The following is a 26,145-nucleotide window of genomic DNA, read 5'->3' as shown; positions in this document are numbered from 1 at the left end:
GCCGCATCTGCTCCCACGATAAGACATTCCACTCCCGCACCTCCCAGATGTCCAAGTTCTTCAAGGACCGCAACTTTCCCCCCACAGTGATCGAGAACACCCTCGACCGCGTCTCGCGCATTTCCCGCGACACATCACTCACACCCCGCCCCCGCCACAACCGCCCAAAGAGGATCCCCCTCCTCCTCACACACCACCCCACCAACCTCCGGATACAACACATCATCCTCCGACACTTCTGCCATCTACAATCCGACCCCACCACCCAAGACATTTTTCCATCCCCACCCGTCTGCTTTCCGGAGAGACCACTCTCTCCGTGACTCCCTTGTTCGCTCCACACTGCCCCCTAACCCCACCACACCCGGCACCTTCCCCTGCAACCGCAGGAAATGCTACACTTGCCCCCACACCTCCCCCCTCACCCCTATCCCAGGCCCCAAGATGACATTCCACATTAAGCAGAGGTTCACCTGCACATCTGCCAATGTGGTATACTGCATCCACTGTACCCGGTGTGGCTTCCTCTACATTGGGGAAACCAAGCGGAGGCTTGGAGACCGCTTTGCAGAACACCTCCGCTCAGTTCGCAACAAACAACTGCACCTCCCAGTCGCAAACCATTTCTACTCCCCCTCCCATTCTTTAGATGACATGTCCATCATGAGCCTCCTGCAGTGCCACAATGATGCCACCCGAAGGTTGCAGGAACAGCAACTCATATTCTGCCTGGGAACCCTGCAGCCTAAGGGTATCAATGTGGACTTCACCAGTTTCAAAATCTCCCCTTCCCCAACTGCATCCCTAAACCAGCCCAGCTCTTCCCCTCCACTCACTGCATCCCAAAACCAGTCCAACCTGTCTCTGCCTCCCTAACCTGTTCTTCCTCTCACCCATCCCTTCCTCCCACCCCAAGCTGCACCCCCATCTACCTACTAACCTCATCCCACCTCCTTGACCTGTCCGTCTTCCCTGGACTGACCTATCCCCTCCCTACCTCCCCATCTATACTCTCTCCACCTATCTCCTTTTCTCTCCATCTTCGGTCCGCCTCCCCCTCTCTCCCTATTTATTCCAGAACCCTCACCCCATCCCCCTCTCTGATGAAGGGTCTAGGCCCGAAACGTCAGCTTTTGTGCTCCTGAGATGCTGCTTGGCCTGCTGTGTTCATCCAGCCTCACATTTTATTATCTTCATGCTTTTGTACTCTGCAACACCAGGACACTGCATGATTACCCTCTCTCTCAACCAGCCCTGCAGATTTCAATGATTAGGCACATAAACACCCAGGTCCCCTTAAGAAGTATGCCTTTATTTTGTATCATCTTGCTGCATTCTTCCAACCAATATAAATCATTTCATATTTCTTTGTATTAAATATAAACTGTGACTCAGCCACCCATTCCAATCTACACTCCTGATTGTTCACAATACTTCAGTCGCCTACCATACACATATAACAATACTAGTCAGTATACCAACACCTGGAACAACAATACTGATCAGGAACAGGAATCTGACACCAACCCCAGTTAACTCTTCTTTTAATCTTCGTCCTGTCCAAAAAAAAAATCACTGTTCACACTCAGTTACTCATCATTGTCAATTTCACATATGTGCACTTTTAAACAATCATTTCTCACTATGTTCAGGTCCATTGTTTGTACTATTTTACCAAATTCCTGTTGGTGCATGCACACCATATCAGTAGTACCCTGTTCAGTCCAATTCCGTCATCAAGATCACAACTAAAAATAGGAGCAGGAGTAGGCCATCTGGCTCCTCAAGCCTATTCTACCTTTCTCCGAGATGACAGTTGATCTTTTCATGAACTTGGCTCTACTTACCCGCCTGCTCAAAGTAACCTTGAATCCCTTTACTGTTCAAACATGTATCTTTTCCTTAAAAACATTCATTCAAGGAGGTAGCCTCAAATGCTTCAGCGGGCAAGGAATTCCACAGATTGAAAGCCATTTGGATAAAGTTTCTCCTCAAACAGCCCTAAATCTCCCTTGCTTTGTTTTGAGCTTAAGTCTCCTTGTTCTAGTTTCATTTGCCAATGAAAACAACCTCCCTGCTTCTGTCCTATCTCTTCCCTTCAATGCCCCTCATCTTCAAAATCCAACAAGTACCGTCCCAGTCGACTCAGTCTCATGAGCCAATCCTCTCAAATCCAGAATAAACCTTATAAAGCTGCTCTGCATGTTGTCCACTGCCAGTACATGTTTTCTCAACTAATGAGACCAAAACTGCACACAGTACTCCAGGTGTGTGGCCTCACCAACACTCGACACAGCTGTAGCATATCCTCCGTGTTTTTCAACTCCATCCCTCAAATAATGAAGGGCAATATTCCATTTTCCTTCTTAATTATCTGCTGCACCTGCAAACCAACTTGTGGTGATTCATGCACAAGAAAATCCAGGTCCTTCTGCACGGCAGCATGCTGCAATTTTTCACCATTTAAATAAGTTTATTTTGCTATTGCTCTCATCAAAATGGATGGCCTCATATTCCAACATTGAACTCCATCTGCCAGATCCTTGCTAAAAGACTAAATGGCTCAGCAACACTAATATCTCACAACCATCATTCTTTCAGATGCTTGGGTGATAAATATATGGTAGTAGCAATGATCTGGTGAAGGTGGCTGCTCTGTTTTCATATACGTGAACGCAACAGCAGACCAAAAGGAAGCGTAAACTGTAGCACTTTTCTTTAAAACAAAAGAAAAGTCTCAGCTATAGGCAAGTTTCAAGAACAAATCTCATTTCTGTTTGAAAATTGCTAATGTCTCCATGTCTTTTGGAGAGGCAGGTTTTCATATGCCTCCGTGTCTAGCTTTCTATATAGCACCAGCAAAATTGCAGAAATGGGAAAAATTAACAATCAAGGACACACTATTTCTGTGCACAGCGCAAAATGCAGCACAAAGCAAAGACATGCCTTTGAAGCTGACACCAAGGAAAAGAGGTGGCTCACTCCTTCTCTGCCTTTTCATTTGTTGGGATAGTGTTGGAATTAAGGGGAAAAAGGTGAGACAAAGGAACTGCACCCAGAAACAGTGCACAAACAACTGATCTTGCACACAGTACCTGGACTCAGGTACCTTGTCTGTCAACAGGGTACAAGATTGTCTGATTGCCCACACTTTGCCAGTATATAATCATAACAAGCAACCATATCAATCAGGGAAATAACAGTAGGGCCCCAAGGTCATCTCTCAATAGAGCGGTAAAACTTACAATACTTAATATACAAGGATGAAAACAGATGCATTGGATTTTTTTCTTATTCATTACTTAATTCTCCTGAAGCAAAGTCCTGGGAAAACACCCTAAGGCCATATTTACTCACTATTACTGCATAATGGGCCAACTTGAAAGCATAGGGACAACAAAACAATCAAGAAACACCAACTGCGATGAGGATGGGCTGGAGATGAGTTCTTTAATTTCCTCAAAACTTGTTACCCTAACCAATAAATATAAATTGTCTGTAGAATTTTCATTTACCTCCTCTGATAACCAGGCACAACACTGGTGACAGCAGCATTTTGCAAAGTTGATCCTTCTGTTGTGGATGTATGGTTCATTTCCTTCCTCTTATCTTCTTCCCAGCGTCGCCGTGTGTAAGAACCACTACGTACTAAGTTACTTGCAGAATCTCTGTGAAGCAATCAACTCAGCTGAGTACACAAAGAGAGGGAGGATGGGCACACTGAAGAAAGATGACATTTATAAGGAGCATTTTACCTGATTTCTCTCTCATCAATATCAGACGTGCTGGCAAATCTTCTGGATGGGATGGTAGGTACAACATAAGCAAGCTTTGCCCCTTTCTGGTCTTTGTCCTGTTAGCATGGAGAAAAGGGGCAGAAACAATTCAACAAATTACTGGAAAAGTTTTCATGCTAGTCAAGCTCTCAGTTTTGCTATAGACGTTGTCAGCCCAAATATTCGCATTATTTTTCAATCTCATTTGTCACATACATTTTGCTTGTATCAAATCTATTCTTTTCAAATCATTGACTACCAGTGGCTCAAACAGAGGATATCCCCATCTTCAGGGCAAATTGTTAGGCTATTCATACCCTTCAACTCTCAAATAATTAACTTGCAATGCATCATGCAAAGAAGATGAATAATGAGGAAAGAAATTACAAAAAATACCTTTGTGCAGTTTATTCACCAGGCCTGGAGATGCACTATACAGGTCTCAAATACAAAGGAACTGATTTTAATCAAGTGTACTTTCAATCAAGTATGCTAATGAGATCTTCTGACTGACACACACAAGGTGTCAAACTGTATGATGAGGGACAGTATCTTAATGAAGATGTGGTCACTATTACAAATGGATATGAGCATCCATTTGTTTGTACTGATTTTTAACAAACACCCACATTGCGAATCAACACTACCATTGAACAGAATACACCATGAAGGCTTTAATGCTGTGATATCACACAAAAATGACAAATTATTAACCAAGTCAGGCAATAGCCATTCACCAATCTGGTACTTCACGCTGAACCACTACAGTTCTTTGCAACCAAGTACATTCACAATGCTGTTCAGGATTTGACATATCGACAGTAAAGGAGCACTGACATAGTCTCCTGGCACGAAACTAAGACACGTGCAGGGAAACTTGCGAACTGTGGTGCACCCATGTACCTGCCGTCACCATCTTTCAAAGTAGTAGATGGCACAGGTTTGAAAGGTACTATCAGAGGGGTCTTGAAGAGTTACTGTTTGGCACAATGCCATGAGTATTCATGGCACCTGCAGACAGTGTTCAGTTCTCCCAAGACAAAATTGCTGATTAATTTACGCCTATAACATTTCTGTTGGGTCTTCCTTGTTAACGGGATAACACACACTCCAGGTTGGTGGCAGTGGTGTTAGGGGTACAGTTAGACCAATTTGTGAACCCTCCTTGATAGCGAAAGCGTCAAATCCACATCCTTGCTTGATTGCGTTAAAAAAGTCGACTCCCACATTCAGTGGAACACTGGCTAAAGTGACAGGAAATAGTAGCAATTAATGAAACTTTTTCATGCTGTAGTACTCTAGGAATCAGCAGTGTAGCCCTTCCTTTTCCTGGTACATCCTCACCTGCACACAACTTCAAAATTTGCAATTAGTGGACAACTTGGAGGTATTATAAACTGAGGAGGATAGTGAAGAACTTCAAAAGGACAAGAAGAAGCTGGGCACACAGGTGACAGATGAAGTTGTGTTATTCATTCACAGGACAAGTGTGTCACTGGTTAGAGAGCATTTATTGCCCATCCTTAATTGCCCAGAAGACAGTGCAGAGTCAACCACATTGCTGTCAGTCTGGAATGACATGTAGGCCAGATCAGGTAAGGAAGGCAATTTTCTTCCCTCAAGTACATTAGTGAACCAGATGATTTATTTCCCCGCCGACATTCAACAATTGATTTGTGGCCATTAAACTTTTAATTTCAGATTTTCACTGAATTCAAATTTCAATATCTGCAATGGCTGGATTCGAACTCGGGTCTCCAAATCAAAGTTTAACACAACAAGATGCGAAATGATTAATTCTGGTGAAGATGGAGAAGCAATTTAAAACAAAGGTACAGATCTAGAGGTAGAGGAGCAAAGGGACCTGGGTGCACAGCTGTAGAAATCATTGAATGTGACAGGAGGGGTTGAGGGAGCAGTCAAAGCACATAGTATCCTCAGCTTTATTAGGTGCACAAGGTACACAGCTCCAGAGATTGTGTTGAACTTGCACAAAACACGGTCCAGCCTTACAGTACAGTATCTAATTCTGGGTGCTACACTTGGAGGATGTAAAGGCATTGTAAAGGGTGAAGAGACATACAAGAATGGTTTCAGGGATAAGGAATTTCGAAAATGGATGCAGACTGGAGAAATTAGGGCTGCTTCCTTTTGAGTAAAACATGCTAAGGGGGCATCTGATTCAAGTACTCAAAATCAGGTGGCATCTGGGCATAAAAGATGGGAAGCAATAATGGGATCGAGAACAAGAGCCACAGACTTAAACGTGTTGCAAAAGAAACAAAAACAATATGAAAGTGACATTTTTACATGCAAAATGCTACGCTCTAGAGTGCACTGCTTTAAAGTGTGGCAGAAACAGACTCAATTTTTTTTCCCAAAAGGAGACAGTGTAATTTCACAAAGTGCAAAGATATAGAAGAATACAAGAATTAAATGAAATTCTTGTTCAAAGAGCCACTGCGCATGTGATAAGATGATTAGTTTCCAACCACACAGTAATATTTCTGGGACATGGGCACAATGAACAATTACCTTCTCTTTGTTATCCAGAGTGGACGAGAGTCGGGGACTTGAGGCTGAACGCATCACACCTGTAACATCTCTCTCTTTCTGTGCCTCTTTGGAAGCACTAATTTCAGCCAATGCACCATAGCTTCCAGTCTTGCGAAGTCCAGACCTCCAAGATGCTGGGGAGGCATCTTTCTTCTCTTCTTCCTCCTTCCTCCTTTTCTCTTCCTCTTTTAAAGATTTGATGAATGGAGTCGTTAACTGTAGAAGAAGACTGAAAGTAAGAATATACCTGCATTTTTATCAAACCCCTATGCTAAAGCAGACCATGTCTAAAAGCCCAAGGATTGACAAAATAGCCCTTCATTCTCTTCAAACCTCACTTCGACAGTAAGCCTGAACTAGCGTAACTCAATATAAACATCAAGTTATGAATCTTGGCATGACTGATATTGTACTTCACTGGAACACTGCTTTGTCTCCACATTGAGAAACTAAGATTCAAATACGCCTGTAAATAACTTAAATCTTGATCACTACGAAACCTTTCCAAATCAGCCAAACAATGACTATTACCAATTACAACTGAGTAATCAGAAATCTGTGACAATCTTGCTTCAGAACTTCAAAAAGTGATTTCATGGATGTTGAATTTTCATTATTTTCTAAGGTGTCCAAAACTTGCTCAGATTTTCTTGCACCACACCACTCAACAAGTAAAGTGACTTAGGAAAAAGTCAATTCTCTTCAAGAGACCAATAACTTAAGTTTATTTTCCTGAATTATGATGCTAAAACCATCCACCAATGCCAATGAGCAACTTTAACGTGTAATTATAGCAATATTTTGATGTTTAATACAATAGTGACAATACAGGACTCCTAAAGTTAAAACCACCCAAAAACAGAAATACGGAATTCGTACTAACAAACTGCAAGATATTTCTTTACATGTGTACCCAGCTATTTGAACAAAAGCAGTTACAAACCAAACCACTATTGCTACAAATGCTATTGGCATTATATTTATTCTAACTGACTTTTGAAACACTGGATGAGTTTATACCTTAGGGATGGATCAAGATGCTGCTGATTTAACGAGCAAGTGGTAAGTATTCACTCACTCCAACTGAATTTCACATGCAGGGGATTACAAACGGCTAAATGTGATAACGTATAAATGGAACAAACCAGCTAGATTACGTTCTCAAATATAGTAAAGGAATCTCAACCTGAAAAACTACAAAGAAACAAAGAAACCTACAGTACAGGAACAGGCCCATCGGCCCTCCAAGCCTGCGCCAATCAAGATCCTCTGTCTAACCTGTCATCTATTTTCTAACAGTCTGTGTCCATTTGCTCACTGCCCATCCATGTACCTGTCCAAATATATCTTAAAAGACGCTAACGTGTCTGTGTCTACCACCTCCGCTGACAATGCGTTGCAGGCGCCCACCACCCTCTGTGTAAAGAACTTTCCACGCATATCTCCCTTAAAGTTTCCCCCTTGACTTGAAAGTCGCATCTTTTTTAGACATGAGAACAAACAAACAACACAATAATGGTCAATAGGTCACACCATGAATTGTTTTTGCTTGTGTACAATGCCTTTTGTCCCCAAGAATTAGGAGTAGGTTGAAATGGGAAGAGAGGTGACAGGAAACCACTACTGTTAAACTAGAATGCTGTGGATTATTCTATATTTACATAATAGTTGTTCATGCACTTTGAGGGCATATTAATACCAAACAACAAAACAGATATGAGAAACTATGTGCAAACAAACCACACAAATTCTGTATTTTTACTCAAAAGTTCAGGTTTCACAACTATTTGTTTAAAAATATGTAAAAATGAGTGTCATCACAACATGCACCGTGAAACCAGATACTTCTGATAAACAGGTAACTTAACACAAAACAAACCTCTGTGCACACAAAAGGCAGCTCACCATAACTTTGTCACCCTTTTGAGGCACAAGAACAATGCCAGTTTTGCGCAACCCCTGACGCCAAGATGTCGGATCTAATGGCTCCGCCACAGGCATTAGTGGAGTAATGGATTCATACTGAAGCCAATTAAAACAAAAAGTACAATGAGAAAGCTGCAAAGAAAAATATGCAAGTGTGACATCAGTTGCACACTAACAGTGTGAACAAAATCAGGAACCATCAAGGAACACCTTGACTTTTGGGTGCTCAACATCCTGCAGTATCAAATGGTGTATAGGCAAGCCTTGAATAAATCAAAGATAAATTATTTGAATATTTTTCTATTTTTAATTTATGCATTGTTCTATTCAAGTCCACAGCTGGCCAGTTTAAACCTTGAGATCCTAACCTCACCAGCTGCACATTCAGCAAACAGCTTCAAAATCTCTAGCAAACAGTAAACCTGTTACCTCAAAAGTAATTGGATGCTGCTGACTGGTCACAGCTTGTGACCAAAGTTAAGTACCTGATTGAAATAGAGTTAATATACGTTGGTCAAAAATACACGCTGACCTCACTCTGATGTGCATCTAGGTGTAACAGTAACTCAGCTTTCAAACAAATATAGGGCTCCACATGCTTCGCGAATAACTTAGAACATAGAACATTACAGCACAGTACAGGCCCTTCAGCCCTCGATGTTGTGCCAACCTGTCATAGCAATCTCAAGCCCATCTAACCTACACTATTCCATGTACGTCCATATGCTTATCCAATGACGACTTAAATGTACCTAAAGCTGGCGAATCTACTACCATTGCAGGCAAAGCATTCCATTCCCTTACTACTCTGAGTAAAGGAACTACCTCTGACATCTGTCCTATATCTTTCACCCCTCAATTTAAAGTGATGCCCCCTTGTGCTCGCCGTCACCATCCTAGGAAAAGGCTCTCCCTATCCACCCTATCTAACCCTCTGATTATTTCATATGTCTCAATTAAGTCACCTCTCAACCTTCTTCTCTCTAATGAAAACAGCCTCAAGTCCCTCAGCCTTTCCTCAGAAGACCTTCCCTCCATACCAGGCAACATCCTAGTAAATCTCCTCTGCAACCTTTCCAAAGCTTCCACGTCCTTCTTATAATGCGGTGACCAGAACTGTACACAATACTCCAAGTGCGGCTGCACCAGAATTTTGTACAGCTTCACCATAACCTCTTGGTTCCGGAACTTGATCCCTCTATTAATAAATGCTAAAACACTGTATGCCTTCTTAACAACCCTGTCAACCTGGGTGGCAACTTTCAAGTATCTGTGTACATAGACACCGAGATCTCTCTGCTCATCTACACTACTAAGAATCTTACCATTAGTCCAGTACTTTGCCTTCCGGTTACTCCTACCAAAGTGCATCACCTCACACTTGTCTGCATTAAACTCCATTTGCCACCTCTCAGCTCAGCTCTGCAGCTTATCTATGTCTCTCTGCAACCTACAGCATCCTTCGTCACTATCCACAACTCGGCGGACCTTAGTGTCGTCTTGAAATTTGCTAACCCACCCTTCTACGCCCTCATCCAGGTCATTGATAAAAATGACAAACAACAGTGGACCCAACACCGACCCTTGCGGTATACCACTAGTAACTGGTCTCCAGGATGAACATTTCCCATCAACTACCACCCTCTGTCTTCTTTCAGCAAGCCAGTTTCCGATCCAAACTTGTATTGTTATTGAAGCTCAGAGTACCCATTTCTTCAACATCTAACTTGCAGTTAACACTTCCACAGAGAAATGACCAACTACCAAAATGCAGCGAGCAGCTCTCTGACTCGGACTTACAGCCAGATTGGAACACAACATTCAACTGCATTTTCCAAGTAAATGCACACAGCTTAAACTCTTCTTCATAAATCTAAGTGGTGGAATATTGCACCAGTGGAACTACCGGTTTGTATTGAAAAGTAACAAGAACCCAGAATCTGAAAACAGCATTGGAGGACTGCAGAAAAACAAAGTAGCAAGGTTAAAAAGGCATGCAGAGAATATTCAGTTTAGAGAAGATTTACTGGTCTGAGATCTGGACTGGACAGATTTTTCCAAGGAAAGGTTGGACAGGCAACACTTGTATCTGTTGGAGACAGTCTTGTCAACTTTTACCCAACTATTTCCAATTCCTCATGAAGCAATGAGTCCCCAACTGGAACATGGGCGTGGTCTCACCCATGCCCCATAAAGCTGTAGCACATCTGATCTACTTTCATATTCCATCCCACTTGCACAAAATTCAAGGCCCTCTTTACCCTAGCATTCTGCATCTCCATTCAAAAAATATCCTGCTTTATTATTCTTCCTGTCAAAGTGAAGACCTCTAATCATACACCATTTACCAAATTTTATCTCATCTAACATCTTTAAATCTCTTTGCAGGCTCTATCATTTTCATACCTTTCTTCCCAACTAATCTTTGTATCACCAGAACATTAGGCTTCAATACAGCAAGCCCCAAACCCTATACAGATCACACTGATCCTTGTAGTATTAAATTTGTTATTTAGGCAAACAAACTAAAATTTATTCGTTCACCGATCACTCCAACACAATGAGATCTTCTGTAGTAACTTCGTGTGACATAAAATGTTGACTGAAAATTCTAGGATCTATAGACTTTTCTTGATTTTTCCTTCAAGGAGTTTTTCAATGCAACAAATGGCATTGCAGCATAAAAGGACATTAAAACAGGAACAATGGTCACAAGTATGACTAAAGAGAGACACATTGTCAAATTTTATGAACAGGTTAAAGCTGCCACTTTCTACTGATTGTCCACCGGCAATTATCCGGAAGAAACAACTATCTTGAAGATTTGAGCAACAGGTGAAGTTAATCATTTCATGCAGCTATTAAGCAGTAGAAGGATGGCAGAATGACAAGGATGCTGGGAGTGCGCTGGGCCCATAACCCAGAAGTGGATGCATCAAAACCATCCTCTACTCTTCGTGAATTTTTGAATAGATTGCAAAGTGGGAAATGTTTTCTTAAGGGAGCTGAAAGCTGATCTGATTATGGGCTCCCTTGTGGCCCAGTGTTTGCGTCCCTACTTCTGGGCTGGGAGGCCTACATTTTAAAAAAAGTGTCCCCCGGCACAACTGGTCAGAGCGTTTAGTGTTAACTGAAAGGTTGGTGGTTCTAGACCACGTAGGGGCACAGCTTCCACTCCATCAGCATTCTAAAGGGCCCTTTTGTGGTACAGTGGAGGTATCCCTACCTCAAGACTGAGGCTTGGCTTCAAGTCCCACCTGCTCCATAAGTATGTAATAACATCTCCGAACAGGTTGATTAGAAAAATAGGTTTCAAAAAACTAAGCAGTAGCTAAAAGGTCATCAGACTGGCACAGCAGGAGCATGCTGGGCCCACAACCCATAAGTACATCTACTAAAACTATCTTTTGCTATGAACTCATGAATAAACTAGAAAGTTGGCAAAGTTTTTGTAACAGAACTGAAAGCTGATCTGATTATAGGCCCTCTTGTTTGTATAGTCATTGTGTCCCTACCCTAGGCCAGGCAGCTTGGGTTCAATTGTTCCAGAGGTAGGCAACAATATATCAGAACAGATCAATTAGAAAAATAGGTTAAATAATAAAAAATTTAAAAACTAAGTAGTAACAATACGTAATTTCACCCCAACAGAATGCAGCTGTCAAGCCATGAAGTTGCTCAGCCTATGAATAAGCAGGCCTATGAATTTAAATGCTGATGCAGTGCCATTTATGTACGCCATGTGTCCCTTGAACTGATGGACTGTATCAAGTCATTTTGGCATTAACAAGCAGGGTACTGAGGAAGAGTCACTGGATCCAAAACAGTAACTGTTTTCTCCTTCACAGACCTGCTGAAGCTTTTCCAGCAACTTTTTGTCCCCAGTTTACAGCATCCGCAGTTCTTTTGGTTTTTATAGGATACTGCTGTATCCAACTTGCAAAACTCAGAAGTATGTATCCAACATCAGATGTGAGATAATTCCATGACTGGGCAGTAGTTTCTCAATGATGTCGAGAGTCAATAATCAACTTAACAACCGGCTTACTAGCAACTAGGGTCAACATTGCTAGACCAAGTTTTCATATTAGGACCCAGTCAAAGTTCAAAACACACGCGTGGCAGAAGCCTTGCACGAGCACGCCAACAGATGTGCACAAAGCTTTCCAGTGGCTGCACAACTTAAAGGAAACACTGGGCCCACTCATCTGCAAGCAAAAGGAACAGTGAGGCACTGCACCTTTTCATGGAAAACCACTGGAGGACAATATCTTTTCGTGCATTCCCATGGTATATTTGTCAAAGGTAGACTGCCTTTCTGAACTTTGACTGTTCACTGGTACAGTCTCCTTGGTTGATAGATTGTGAGAGTTTAGTTGCCAAACAACACTGTTTGTCATGCTGAAAAACTGTGGTTCCCTTGGAAATTTGGTATTCCTGCACCTGTCCTAATGAGTGCAAGATGAAAATGTTCCACAGCAATTCAAAACACACATTGTAAGTTTGTTCTGATTAGCTAACATACGGAACAGACTTAGAGCTGGGAAGAGTGGCAGTTAGAGGAGAGGAGAGCCTGTAGGATTGTCACAAAACATGTGAAAGGGAGGACTAAGAGAGAGAGGCTAAACAAGCAAGATAGGGATAGGGGAGGTAGCAGGAGAGATTAAATCACAAAGATGTCATCCATGAAGTGAGCGATAATGGCTTTGGCAATCAGCCAAAGCATTTCTCAAGAGACCGTGTACATGCCAGATTATGGAATATTAACACTGAAAAGCAAAAATCATAAATGAAGAGATTCAAACCACCACACAGCAGAAACAAATCAAAACGGTGCACAAAGGTCACTGCCTGAAATTATTTAACTCAAATGTCAAGACCAGAAGGCTGGAAACTGCCTTTTCCCTCCACTTTGGTTGAGCCTCCCTGGGCATTGCAGTAGGGTGAATACACAATATAGGGCATGAGAACAGATTGGTGAATGCAAATGACAAGCAGCCAGAAGCTTGGGACCATGGCACTTGCAGATAGAGATGTTTTTTTGGCCAAGCGGGCACTAAATCTGTACCAGAGATAATGGGAACTGCAGATGCTGGAGAATTCCAAGATAATAAAATGTGAGGCTGGATGAACACAGCAGGCCAAGCAGCATCTGTACCACTGATTTCAGCAAAAACAGTACACTAACTTGAAATATAAGTAAATCACTGCTTCATCTGGAACAAGCATCCATGTTTTGGACTTGGCAAGACAGAAGATTAAAGTGCAGTTGGTGCATCTTATGAGTGCATGGGTAGATACCCTGAAGGTATGAGATGTTGGGGATGCTACGACCAGAGTAACGTAAAAGAAGGGGTTCAGAATTCTTACTTGAAGAGAAAGACATTCATGTTGGAAGTGTTGTTTTGAACAGCAGCATCGTCCGAACTAAGGCAAGAGGAGGAAAAATTAGAAAAATAGAACGCAGACCTTTTAGGAGGCAAATTGTAAAGAAGGGTGCTGTTGGAGTGACTGAAAGAATCAGTGATCTTCAAATGGAGATTGGTTGTTAGCCTATCACCAGAAATGGGGTCACAGAAGTCAAAAAAAGACTAGTATTAAGAATGAAACTGGCAAAAATGACACTGGTTGGCATTGGAAGCAGTAAATGAAATTTTCCAGTTTTTAACAGGAGTATGAATCAGCACTGATACAATCACCAATGTACTCACAACAGATTTCAATAAGTTAGCACAGCATAAGTATCTCAAAAATTTCTGAACGACAATGACATTTCACTAAAAGCAAACAGCAACCATTTAATGGATTACATGATACTGAAAAACCAATTTTTATTCATACGTGCTGGCCAGCATTTATTGCCGATCCCTAGTTGCCCTTGAAGTCGTGGCAGTGAGCTGCCTTCTTGGACCACTGAGGCCACCTGCTGTGGGTTGATCCATAATGCCATTATGAAGGCAATTACATTTAATGCATTTGTGAGCCAGAAATATTGATAGAACACAGACTTGCTTGCTCCTTTGGCTAAAATCCAATAAACTGTCCGACAAAATTTTCACCAGCCCTGAACATGTCAAAATACTGAAAACAGCGGAAACACTAAAGTTCATAACACGCTTCCTGAGAATGTCAGAGTTCTCAAAATCCTAACTCAAGTGAGAATGTGATAGCTGATGATTTGGGAAGTCTCTGTACTCTAATAGTCACACTGCAGAGAAACAGTCACTTTGGTCCTACTAGTCCATGCCAAACATAATTCCAAACAAAATTAGCCCCACCTTCCTGCTCCTGGCCCATATCCCTCCAAGCCTTTCCTATTCATATATATCCATCCAAATGTCTTTTAAAGGTTGTAATTGCCACAACATTCAGCACTCCACTCGAGAATGACCCTCGAGGTAAAATATTTTACCTCATGTCTTTTTTAAATATCTCTCCTCTCACCCGAATATGTGCCCCCTAGTCTCGAAATCCCCCATCTTAGGGAAAATGACAACTACCATCAAGTTTATCTATTCCTCTCATTATTCTATAAACTTCCATCAGGTCAGCTCTCAAACTCATACTCTCCAGTGAGAGAAGCCCCAGCCTATTCAGCCACTCTTTACGACTCAAACCTTCCATACCCAGCAACATCCAAGTAAATCTCTTCTGAACCTTCCTGAGCATGATCATATCCTTACTATAAACTGGGCTACCAGAACTGGATACAATACTCCAGAAGAGGCCTCAAAGTCTTGTACAACCTCAAAATAACGTTTCCTGTACTCCGAGGGCTAAGCAATGATGGCAAGCATGCCAAATGCCTTTTTAACGATCCTGTCTGTGATGGAAATGTTAAAGAATTGCGTACGTGCACATCCAGGTCTCTCTATTCTACAACACTAGCTTAGGAAGTACCCTTGTTTGTTGTACCAAAATGCAATACTTTACATTTATCCAGATTTAATTATATCTGCCATTTTTCAGCCCATTGACCCATTTGATCAGATCCCTTTGTAACTGTAGAATACAGTCTTTACTGTCTACAATGCCATCAATCTTGGTGTTGTCCGCAAGCTTACTAACAATGCCTTGTATATTCTCATGCAAATCATTTGTATAAATGATCAAGAGGACCCAGAACCAATCCCTGTGGAACACCATTGGTCACAGCTCTCCGACCTAAAAAGCAACTTTCCACCATTAACCATCCAATTAGCAAACTTACCCTGAATCCCATGTGCCCTAGATTTCCTAATTAGTCTACAATGCAGAATCTTGTCAAAGGGCTGACTAAAATCCAAACAAACACTATCTACTGCTCTGCCAATATCAACCTTTTTGGGTAACTTCCTAAAAAAAAAACTTAATTAAGTTTGAGAGACACAATTTTCCTCTTAGAACTATGCTGACTATCCCTAATCAATTTTTGCCTCTGAAAACGATAGGCTTTAAGGACATTTAGAATCACCTCTCCAACAATTTACCCACAACCAAAGTTTGTATGTCTACAGTTCCCCTTTTGTCCTTACAACCTTTCATAAACAAAGATACATCAGCCAATCATCAGCACCTCACCAGCAGTTCTAGTTGATGAAAATATTTCTGCAAGGGGTCTTGTAATTTCCTCCAATAACTCCCACAACATTCTGGGATACACTAGATCAGGTGCCGGAGATTTATCCACCCTTATTTTCTTAAGGTCTCCCAAACACACACTTTTGTAATGGAAACTGTTTTTAAAACAAGCAAGTTTATTTCTTTGCATTCTCTGGACTCCATTTCTTTCTCCACAGTATAAATTGGCAGATAATATTCATTTTGGATCTCTCTCAAATCTTGGGGTTTAACACAATGATGAGCCGGATCTTTAAGGGGCCCAATGCCCGCCCCCCCACTTACCCTCTTGCTCTTAATGCATTTGTAGAATCTCTTTGGATTATCCTTAACCTCATCTGCCAATGATATCTCACATCTCTTTGCCTTTCTGATTTCTCTCAAGGTTGTCAATATAAAGAATGTAGGGGCAAAGAGATTTAATTGAATTAAGTTGTCTCTATCTCAAAAAAAATTCTTTTATGCACGACTAGTACCTCAGTATCTTTATTCATCCAATGTTCCATAATTTTACCAACTTTACCCTTCACTCACAGTTATAAAATGCCTCTGAACTCTGATCACACTCGAACACTTCCCACTTGTCAGACATTCTTTTACCTGCCAACAGTCTACTCCAATCAACGTTTGAATTTGTCTCATAACAGAATTATGATTGCTCGACCCAAATTGTTCCCCCACTGCTACTTCAGTCACCTGACCTACCTTATTGTCCAAAAGGTGGCCTAGTTTTGCTCCTTTCCTAGTAGGAGCACCCAAATACTGAAGAAGAAAATTTTCATGACCATATTGGACAAATTCTTCAACATCCAAGCCTAACACTACAGCAGTTCCTATCAATGTTTGTAAAATTAAGTTCCCCCATTAGTACAACCTTATTATGCTTACATATATCTGAGATCTCACTACATATTTGTTTCTCAATTGCTCTCTCACAGGGCGGGGTGGGGGTGGGGGCTATACGCAATCCCAAAGTGGTCTTGGTTTTCTTATTTGTAATTCCTATCCATGTATTTGCGCTGAATGGTTTTTCAGAAATATCTTCCCTGGTTACAACAGTAATGTGTTCCTTACTCAAAAAAAGCCAACCACTCTCCTTTCTTGCCTCATTTGCTTTCCTCCGTACAGCATCTAAATCCAGCAAGAGTTGCCAATCTTTTCCATCGCTCAGCCAAGTTTCTGCAATAGTTATGACATCCCAATTCCATGTTCTCAAACATGACCCGAGTCTATCAGACTTAGCTGAAATACACCTTTACATTGAAATACACGCCATTTAGTTCAGAGTTACTACATACGCTGACTCACTCGTCTTTCTTTTCCAATTGACGTGCCCTCCTCACAGTCAGAATCTAGCCCATGAATCCTTCCATTTACGCTGGTACTAGTTAGAATTTCTCCACTCTCTCCCTCTAGCAGTACAAAGTCTCCCTTAACAGAATGAGCAACTTTCCCTTCTAAGATGTTGGTTCCCTTCCAGTTTAGGTAAAAGCCATCCTTTTTGAACAAGTCTTTTCTACCCCAAGAAATTCCAATTGTCCAAAAACCTGAACCCCTGAACAATACACGAGCCCTTCAGCCACTGGTTTATATCCTTTAACATTTTGTTGCTTCCCTCGTTTGAGTTTGGTTGGCATTGGGAATAAACCAGAAATTACTACTTAAGGGTTTTATTTTTAACTCTACTACCTAACCTCTTGAATTCATTCTGTACCGCTTTAATCTTTGCTTAAAAATATCATGTGTACAATAATTATTGGCTTCTCAATCTGATCTTTAATAATATGCTTGACATGTTCAATCCTAGCATCAGGAAAGCAACAAACCATCCTAAATTTACACTCACTGACACAAAATAACCTGTCTGTGCCCCCAACAGGAGAATCCCCTATAGCAATAATTTTATTAAATCTCGTCAAACACGTCCTAACATGAGCATCATTCCAAGTGCCCAATAACTGACAAGCCCTTCCATTCTCCTCAGAGAAACTATCCCCTTCGACTGTTCCAAAACTCAACATCTATTGGACAGAAGAATAGCCACCAGAGACTTTAGAACTAACTTCTTGCCTTACCTGACAGTCATGCAGCTATATGACTGTTTAAGCTGGATAATAACTTTTCTGAATATACTAGCCATCACACTTTGTGTCTTACATGGCCTTATAACATTAAGCCTTAAAAAAAAGGATGTATCAGTAACACCTCATGTACAAAATAAACTACCTTTCAACATTTGATAACAAAGCGTGAAGCTGGATGAACACAGCAGGCCAAGCAGCATCTCAGGCGCACAAAAGCTGACGTTTCGGGCCTAGACCCTCTAGGCCCGAAACGTCAGCTTTTGTGCTCTTGAGATGCTGCTTGGCCTGCTGTGTTCATCCAGCTTCACGCTTTGTTATCTTGGACTCTCCAGCTTCTGCAGTTCCCATTATCTCTCTACCTTTCATCACCATATATATCTCAAACATCATAATTAAACAAAATCAACCACGAAGCTGATTAACTGAATAAAAACAATTCCTCTTCAATAAATTCCTCAGAAAAAACTCATTTCTGGAGATGACGACGTATAGAACTCTCCAGATCAAAAACAATCTAAAATTTTTAAAAAACTGTCCAAAACAGACTTTTTAAAATTCTGAATAAGTATAAAAATAAAACCTCAGACCATTCACAGCAGACCCTTAAAAACTGTTTGAAAAAATTGTTCAGTTTGATTTTTTTGAAAGTTAACAAATAGAAAAAAATCTTATTAGTAAACTATAATGACAATAACAACAACAATAAAACTATAAAAAAAACTAATGTGTCTTTAAGTAAGCCTGCAATCACAGAAGCAAAAAAACCCACGGTGCTCATTAACTTTTGAGAATCACCTGGTCAGTTCATAAACAGACATTACACATGACAGCTTGCTTTAATATTCAAAAATTAACTGGTGATAAAAAGACAAACTGAGTCAGAGTCATACAGCAAGGAAACAAACCTTCCATGCCAACCTGCTTTTCTAAACTGAACTAATCCCATTTGCCTGCATTTGGCCCATATCCCTCCAACTCTTCCCTATTCATATACCTGTCCAAATCTCTTGAATTTTGTAACTGTACTCTCCTCCACCATTTCATTTAGCAGCTCATTCCATATGCACACCACTGTGAAAAAGTTGCCCCCACATCCCTTTTAAATCTTTCCCCTCTCACCATAAACATGTACCCTCCAGTTTTGAACATCCGCAACCTACAGAAAAGATGTTAGCTAAATACCTCAACGATGCTCCTTGATGTTTCATAAACTTCAAAGAGGTCACCCCTCAACCTCTTCCGCTCTCTTATTACAACTCAAGCCCTCCAGTCTCAGTAATATCCTTGAAAATCTTTGCTGCACCATTTCCGGTATAATAACATCTTTCCTACAGCACAGCGATCAGAACTCTACCATGATGCCCCCAATTCCTATACTTAATGCTCTCACCAATAAAGGGAAGCATTCTAAATGCCTTAACTACTCTGTCTATCAGTGATGCCACTTTCAAGGAGCTATGCCCTTACACTTATGGGTCTCTGTTCAACAACACTCCCCAGGATCCTACAATTAACAGTGCAAGTCCTGTCCTGGTTTGTCTCACCAAGATGTAACACCTTGCATTTATCTAAATTAAACTCAATCTGCTACTCCTCAGCCCATTGACCCAAATGATCGAGATCCCTTTGTAATCTTAGTTAACCTTGTTCACTGATAATAGGAACTGCGGATGCTGAAGAATTTGAGACAAGGCGTACAGCTGGATGAACACAGCAGGCCAAACAGCAGAGGAGCAAGAAACCTGACATTTTGAGCCTAGACCTTTCTTCAGAAATGGAAGGGGGCTCGGAAATAAATAGGGAGAGGGAGGAGGCGGATAGAAGTTGGACAGTGGGGAGAAGATAGGCTGGTCAAAGAGGTGGGGATGGAGCCAGTAAAGGTGAGTGTAGGTGGGGAGTTAGGGAGGAGATAGGTTAATCCGGGGAGGACGGACTGGTCAAGGGGGCAGGATGATGTTTACTAAGTAGGAGATGGGGGTGATTTGGGCTGGTTTTGGGATGCAGTTGGGGGAGGGGAGATTGTGAAGCTTGTGAAGCCCACATTGATACCATTAGGCTGCAGGGTTCCCAAGAGGAACGTGAGGTGTTGTTCCTGCAACCTTCGGGTGGCATCGTTGTGGCACTATGGGAGGCCCAGGATGAACATGTCGTCTGAGGAATGTGAGGGCAAGTTGAAATAGTTCAGGACTGGGAGGTGCAGTTGTTTATTGCAAACCAAGCATAGCTATTCTGCAAAGCGGTCCCCAAGCCTTCGCTTGGTTTCCCCGATGTAGAGGAGGCCACAACGGGAACAGTGGTAGCAGTATATCACATTAGCAGATGTGCAGGTGAACTTCTGCTTGATGTGGGAAGTCTTCTTGGGGCCTGGGATGGGGGTGAGGGAGGTGGTGTAGCACATCATGTGTTTGCAGCAAAAAGTGCTGGGTGTGGTGGGGCTGGAAGGGAGTGTGGTGCGGACAAGGAAGTCACGGAGAGAGTGGTCCCTCTAGAAAGCATATAAGGGTAGGGAAGGAAAAACATCTTTGGTGGTGGGGTCAGTTTGCAGATGGTGGACATGTCAGAGGATGACTGGCTGTTGTATAACAGACTTTAGTATCACTTGCAAACTTACTAAACATGCTTCCTACGTTCTCATCCAAATCATTGACATGAATTACGAACAGTAGTTCACATTCACATCTGGACCCAGCACTGCTGCTTGCAGCAGACTGGTCACAGGCCTCCCATCCAAACAACAAACTCGTCCACCACCCTGTCTCCTACCTTCAAACCAATTTTTTCATCTGTTTGGCTAGCTCTCACCAGATCCCACATGATCTAACCTTAATAGCTTGTCTACCACATGGCAACATACTTGAGCTGAATTGAAAATTCTTTCATTCTTTGATTTACACTATCCAAAGTTACATATTTAGAGGGTTTTTTCCCAAGCTAGGTACCCGTAGTCTCCACCACCACAGATGTCAGCTTTTGATTCATTCATTGGATAAAGGCATTGCTGCCTGGCCAGCCTACACAGTCTGCCCCTAGTCACCCTTTTTAAGGTGATGGTGAGCTGCCTCCTTCAACTGCTAGAGTCTATGCGCTGTAGGCAGACCAATGTTCTATGGGAGAGAATTCCAGGATTTGGACCCAGTGACACTGAAGGAACAGTGATATCATTCTAGGTCAGGGCAGTGACTGGCTAAGGAGGGAACTTGACGTGGTAGTATTCCCATCTATCTGCTGCCATTGCCCTTCTGGTTGAGAAAATATTCTCTCATGATCTTTGATGAATTTCTGCAGTGTATCCTGTCAAAGTACACTTGCTGCTACTGATCGTCAGTGGAGGCGGCACTGGATGTTTGTGAATGTGGAGCCAAACAAAAAGGTTGCTTTGTTCTAGATGGTGGAAATCTTGAGTGTTATTCAAGCTGCACCCAGCCATACAAGGAAGCATTATTCCATCATACTTCTGACTCGTGCCTTTGTAGATGGTGAACAAGCTTTGGGGAGTCAGGAGGTCAATTACTCACTACAGTCCTCCTAGCCTCTGGCCTGTTAGTGTTGCCACTGTATTTACATGGAGAGTCCAATTCAAGTTCTGATCTATGGTAACCCAAAGGATGTTGAAAGTGAGGGATTCACAGATGGTAGCAACATTAAATATTAAGGGGCAGTGATTAGATTGTCTTATTGGAGACGGTCATAGCATATCATGTGTGCGGCATGAATGTTACTTAGCACCTGCCAGCCCAAGTCAAGACAATGTCCTGATCTTGGTGCACTTGAACAGACTGGTTCATTATCTGAGAAGTCAGGAATAGTGCTGAACATTTGTGCAATCATCGGCTAACATTCCCAGTTCTGACCTTATGCTGGAGGCAAGATAAGCGACAAAGCAGATGATAGTGGGGCTTAGAACATTACCCTGAGGAATACGTGCAGAGATGTACTAGAGCTGAGATGACTGACTTCCAACAACCACGACCATCATCCTGTTTGTCAGGTAGGGCTGTAACCACCAGAGCGTTTGCCCTAATTCCCAAAGGCTGCAGTTTTGCTAAGACTCCTTGATGTCACAAACATTCAAATACAACCTTGATATAAAGGACGGTCACTCACCTCAAAGTTGGAATTCAGCCCTTTTGTCCATATTTTAACCAAGACTGTAATATGGTCAGGTGCTAGGTGGCCCTGGCAGAACCCAAACCGGGTGTCACTGAGTAGGTTATGGCTGAACAGGTGCCATTTACCAGCGCTACAGATGACACCATTCATCACTTTACTGATGACAGAGGGTAGACTGATTTTGCATATCTCCTGTGTTGTGTTCAGGACATACCTGGGCAATTTTCCACATTGTCAGGTTGTAGCTGTAATGAAACAGCGTGGGACTAGGAGAGCAGTGAGTTCTGCACCATGAGTCTTCACACCACAATTACCAGCAAGTTATTATTGCCCAGAGCCTCTGTAGTAATCAGTGCCTCCAATCATTTCTTGATATCACATGGAATGAACTAATTGGCTGAAGACGGACATCTAAATCGCCCCATGGGGACCAACGGAGGAGGCTGAGGTGGGTCATCCACTCAGCATTTCTGGGTGAAGTTTGCTGTAAATACTTCAGCCTTATCTTTTGCACTGATGAGGTGATTTCTTTCATCATTAAGGACAGGGATATTTGTGGAGACCGTTTCTCTAGTGAGTTGTTTAAATGTCCACCATCATTCATGTTCATGACTGGATGTGGCAGGACCGCAGAGCTGAGATCTGATCCATTAGCTGTGGGATCACTTAGCTGTATCTATCACTTGTTGCTTGTACTGCTTGGCATGCAAGTAGTCTGATTTGGTAGCTTCACCAGGTTGACAGCTCATCTTCAGGTATGCCTGATGTTACTCCTCGAAGTCCTCCTGGACTCTTCCACTGATTCAGAGTTGATCACCTGGCTTGGTGGAGTGGTTGAGCGAGGAATATACCAGGCCAGAGAGTTTGCAGATTGAGCAGTACAATGCTGATGATGGCATGTAGCACTTCATGAATGCCCAATCTGGAGTTGTCAATTCTGTTTGAAGTGTGTCCCATTTAGCACTGCAATAGTACCACACAACATGATAAAGGGTATTCTCAATGTGAAGGCAGGACTTTGCCTCCACGATGACTGTGTGGTGGTCACTCTTTCCAATACTGTCATAGATGGCTGCATTTGCAGCCAGCAGATTGGTGAAGAGGTCGAGTATGTTTATCCTCTTGTTGGTTTCTTCATCACCTGCTGCAGACCCAATCTAGCAGCTGCGTCCTTCAGGACCAGACCAGCATGATCAGTAGTACTGCCGCCGAGCCACTCTTGGTGGTGGACATTGAAATCCCCCACCCAGAGTACATTCTGTGCCCTTGCCAAGCAAGAGTGTTTCCTCCACATTATCCGATATGAAGGAGTACTGATTCATCAGCTGAGGGACAATGATGTATGATGAGGAGGTTTCCTTGTCCATTTTTAACCTGAAGCCATAGGGTCTCAGGGTCTGGAAATAAAGTTGAGCAATCTTGGGCAACTCTCTCTTGACTGTGTTAGACTCACGTTTATAGCTTATTATGGCTATATACATGTGGCAGTTTGCCTTTAGACAACACCTCAAATATGACAAAGTCTGAAGAATTGCTGCAATTCCACATTAGTGTATTAAACAATGTAAAACTTCAACACAGTATGCTAATTGTTTCACCTTTACTGGTACAGAGGCCACCTTTGTCTGACAGACTACACAGAAGATTAAGTCTACATTTTCCCAAAATTGCATTGGGCTACATAATTCCCATGTAGAGTTTTCCCAATTTCTTCCTTACAAAGGGCATTTTTCATAGTCAAAAACTGTACAGTCTGTTTCTGACAGAACTAAATCAACATGCACAATGAACCAAATGTCAACTCACAAAACTCAACTGAGATCTGGCTGCTAATGCTGTCAACAGTGGAGCAAAATGAAGTAAAAGACGACCCAAAATGCAAGGATGTGAGGAAGACCGCCCTCGTGAGGAAGACCGCCCTCGTGAGGAAGACCGCCCTCGTGAGGAAGACCGCCCTCGTGAGGAAGACCGCCCTCGTGAGGAAGACCGCCCTCGTGAGGAAGACCGCCCTCGTGAGGAAGACCATATTGAAACTTGTGAACATTTTCAGCCAAATTCACAATGAAAATTCCTGTGTGTCTCAGTTGGAAAAAATCAGGCATTCCATTATTTTGTCTACAATGTAGCTAAGTGAAATCAACAACAATAATCTAAAGACACGGTACTTGTGTGAATCTGCCTTTCACAGGTGAAGAGTTTAAGTGATTTATTTTTATATCTGCCAACAGCTCTCCCCAAAACAAAGTTTTACTCGGTCGACACATGGATTACGTTTGAGAGATCAAGGTCACTTCCAGCGCACAACAATGCCTGACATGGCAGTAAGAGCTTGAGTAAACCCATTACAAGAAACACATGGCGAACTGACAAGCGCGTTTCTCTGTATTAGTTTTCACCATGTCAAATTCTACACATGAATGCTGACTTCAGTTAAATTTCAATACCAACTGAATCAGCATATAGTACCTGCTACATGTTTAACTGTGTTTATGGAGAATACTTTGGGAGTCAGCCCAGTCTCAACCTTTGCACTCAGCACAAATGAATAATAATTCAGGCAAATTTTTGGAGAAACTACATTAACACAGTCGGCTTGGAAAATTCCCTCCCTTCGCTGACCTTAAGTATTAGCATTTTGGGTACCTTTTTTAACTCATTCATGGGCATCTCTGGCTAAGCCAGTATTTATTACCCATCTTTAACTGGCCAGGTGTAGTTCAGAGTCAGCCACGTTGTTATGGGTCTCGAGTCATGTGTAAGTCAAACCAACTAAGTAGAGCAGTTTCCTTCCCTAAAGGGCATTAGTTTATCAGGTGGGTTTTTCTGATCATTAATAGTGACCATGAAGCCATTGTCAAACTCTTTAGTTCTAGACATTTACTGCAATCATATCCCACCATCTAACGTGTTGGAATTCAAACCTGGGATGCCAGAACTTTATGGAGGTCTCTGAATTATCAGTATGGGCAATAATACGACAAGGCTATCACTTCCCCATCTATTATATAGTTCGAACTACATATTCCAAAGGATTGCCAGATTATTCCAGAACAATCATGGTGTCAAGTTTAAAAAGGAGGCACTCGCTCAAATCCAACTAGATAATCTTTTCCATTTTACATTCACATTGCTACTATTTGTAGCTCAATGCGTCAACTGTGACAAACATACATTCAAATTCTGTGAGACAACGGGAACTGCAGATGCTGGAGAATCCGAGAAAACAATGTGTGGAGCTGGATGAACACAGCAGGCCAAGCAGCATCAGAGGAGCACAAAAGCTGACGTTTCGGGCCTAGACCCTTCATCAGAAGTTTTTTCTGATGAAGGGTCTAGGCCCGAAACATCAGCTTTTGTGCTCCGAAGATGCTGCTTGGTCTGCTGTGTTCATCTAGCTCCACACTTTGTTATTTCAAATTCTGTTAGTTTAGGGGGAGCCAACAGATGCAGTTTATTTGGACTTGAAGGGAGCTTTCAACAATGCCCCCGAAAGACATTAGCATTTAAAATTAAAGCACATGGATGAAAGGCTGTGCAATGAGAAGGTTTCAAAACTGGTTGGCAGACAAGAAACAAAAAGTAGGAATAAAATGGTCTTTTCCAAATGGCAGGCAGTAACTGAGGTGCTCCAGGGATCAGTTAGCTCAGTTGACATTACAGCCAGTTTGCCATGGACATGGATAACAGCATGGGTTGGATTCCTGCACCAGCTGGGGCTGTCATGAAGGATTTCTTTGCTGAACCTCTCCCCTCACCTGAGGTGTGGTGACCCTCAGGTTAAATCAGTCATCTCTTTGCACTACCCCCAACCCCTCAAATCAGTTGTTTGATGGTCTGGAAATATAATGGCAACTTCCATCATTTTTCCACAGGGAATTGGCAATGGAACCCTAGCCATTGATAAAATACATTTTCGGTTGATGAGAGAACTAAGTGTAATATCTCCAAATCTGCATAAGACAACACTGGGTGGGAGCATCAACTGTGAGGAGGATGCAAAGGTGCTTCACTGTGATTCGGATAAGTTGAGTGAGTGGGCAAATCCATGGCAGGTGTAACACTGGATAAATGTGGTTACCCACTTTAGTAGCAAA

At 42.2% G+C, this 26,145-nt stretch overlaps 1 protein-coding gene across 8 annotated transcripts in view; it reads right to left on the bottom strand.

The window, feature by feature from the left end:
* Nucleotides 1-26,145, bottom strand: part of ppp1r12a (protein phosphatase 1, regulatory subunit 12A) — a 193,120-nt gene that overhangs the window by 57,267 nt on the left and 109,708 nt on the right. For 7 of the 8 annotated variants that reach the window (XM_059652591.1, XM_059652593.1, XM_059652592.1 and 4 more), the window contains exons 10-13: nt 8,238-8,354; nt 6,312-6,548; nt 3,756-3,853; nt 3,516-3,668 (exon numbers count right to left, since the gene is read on the bottom strand). In XM_059652591.1, the coding sequence (XP_059508574.1) occupies nt 3,516-3,668; nt 3,756-3,853; nt 6,312-6,548; nt 8,238-8,354 (605 nt within the window). The remainder of the gene's footprint in view (nt 1-3,515; nt 3,669-3,755; nt 3,854-6,311; nt 6,549-8,237; nt 8,355-26,145) is intronic. The other variant, XM_059652594.1, reaches the window with a different exon arrangement.

The sequence above is a fragment of the Stegostoma tigrinum genome, chromosome 18 (genome assembly GCF_030684315.1).
Source record: "Stegostoma tigrinum isolate sSteTig4 chromosome 18, sSteTig4.hap1, whole genome shotgun sequence".
NCBI lineage: Eukaryota > Metazoa > Chordata > Chondrichthyes > Orectolobiformes > Stegostomatidae > Stegostoma > Stegostoma tigrinum.
The sequence above is the reverse complement of the archived record's forward strand: the minus strand, read 5'-3'. Positions and strand labels throughout refer to the sequence as shown.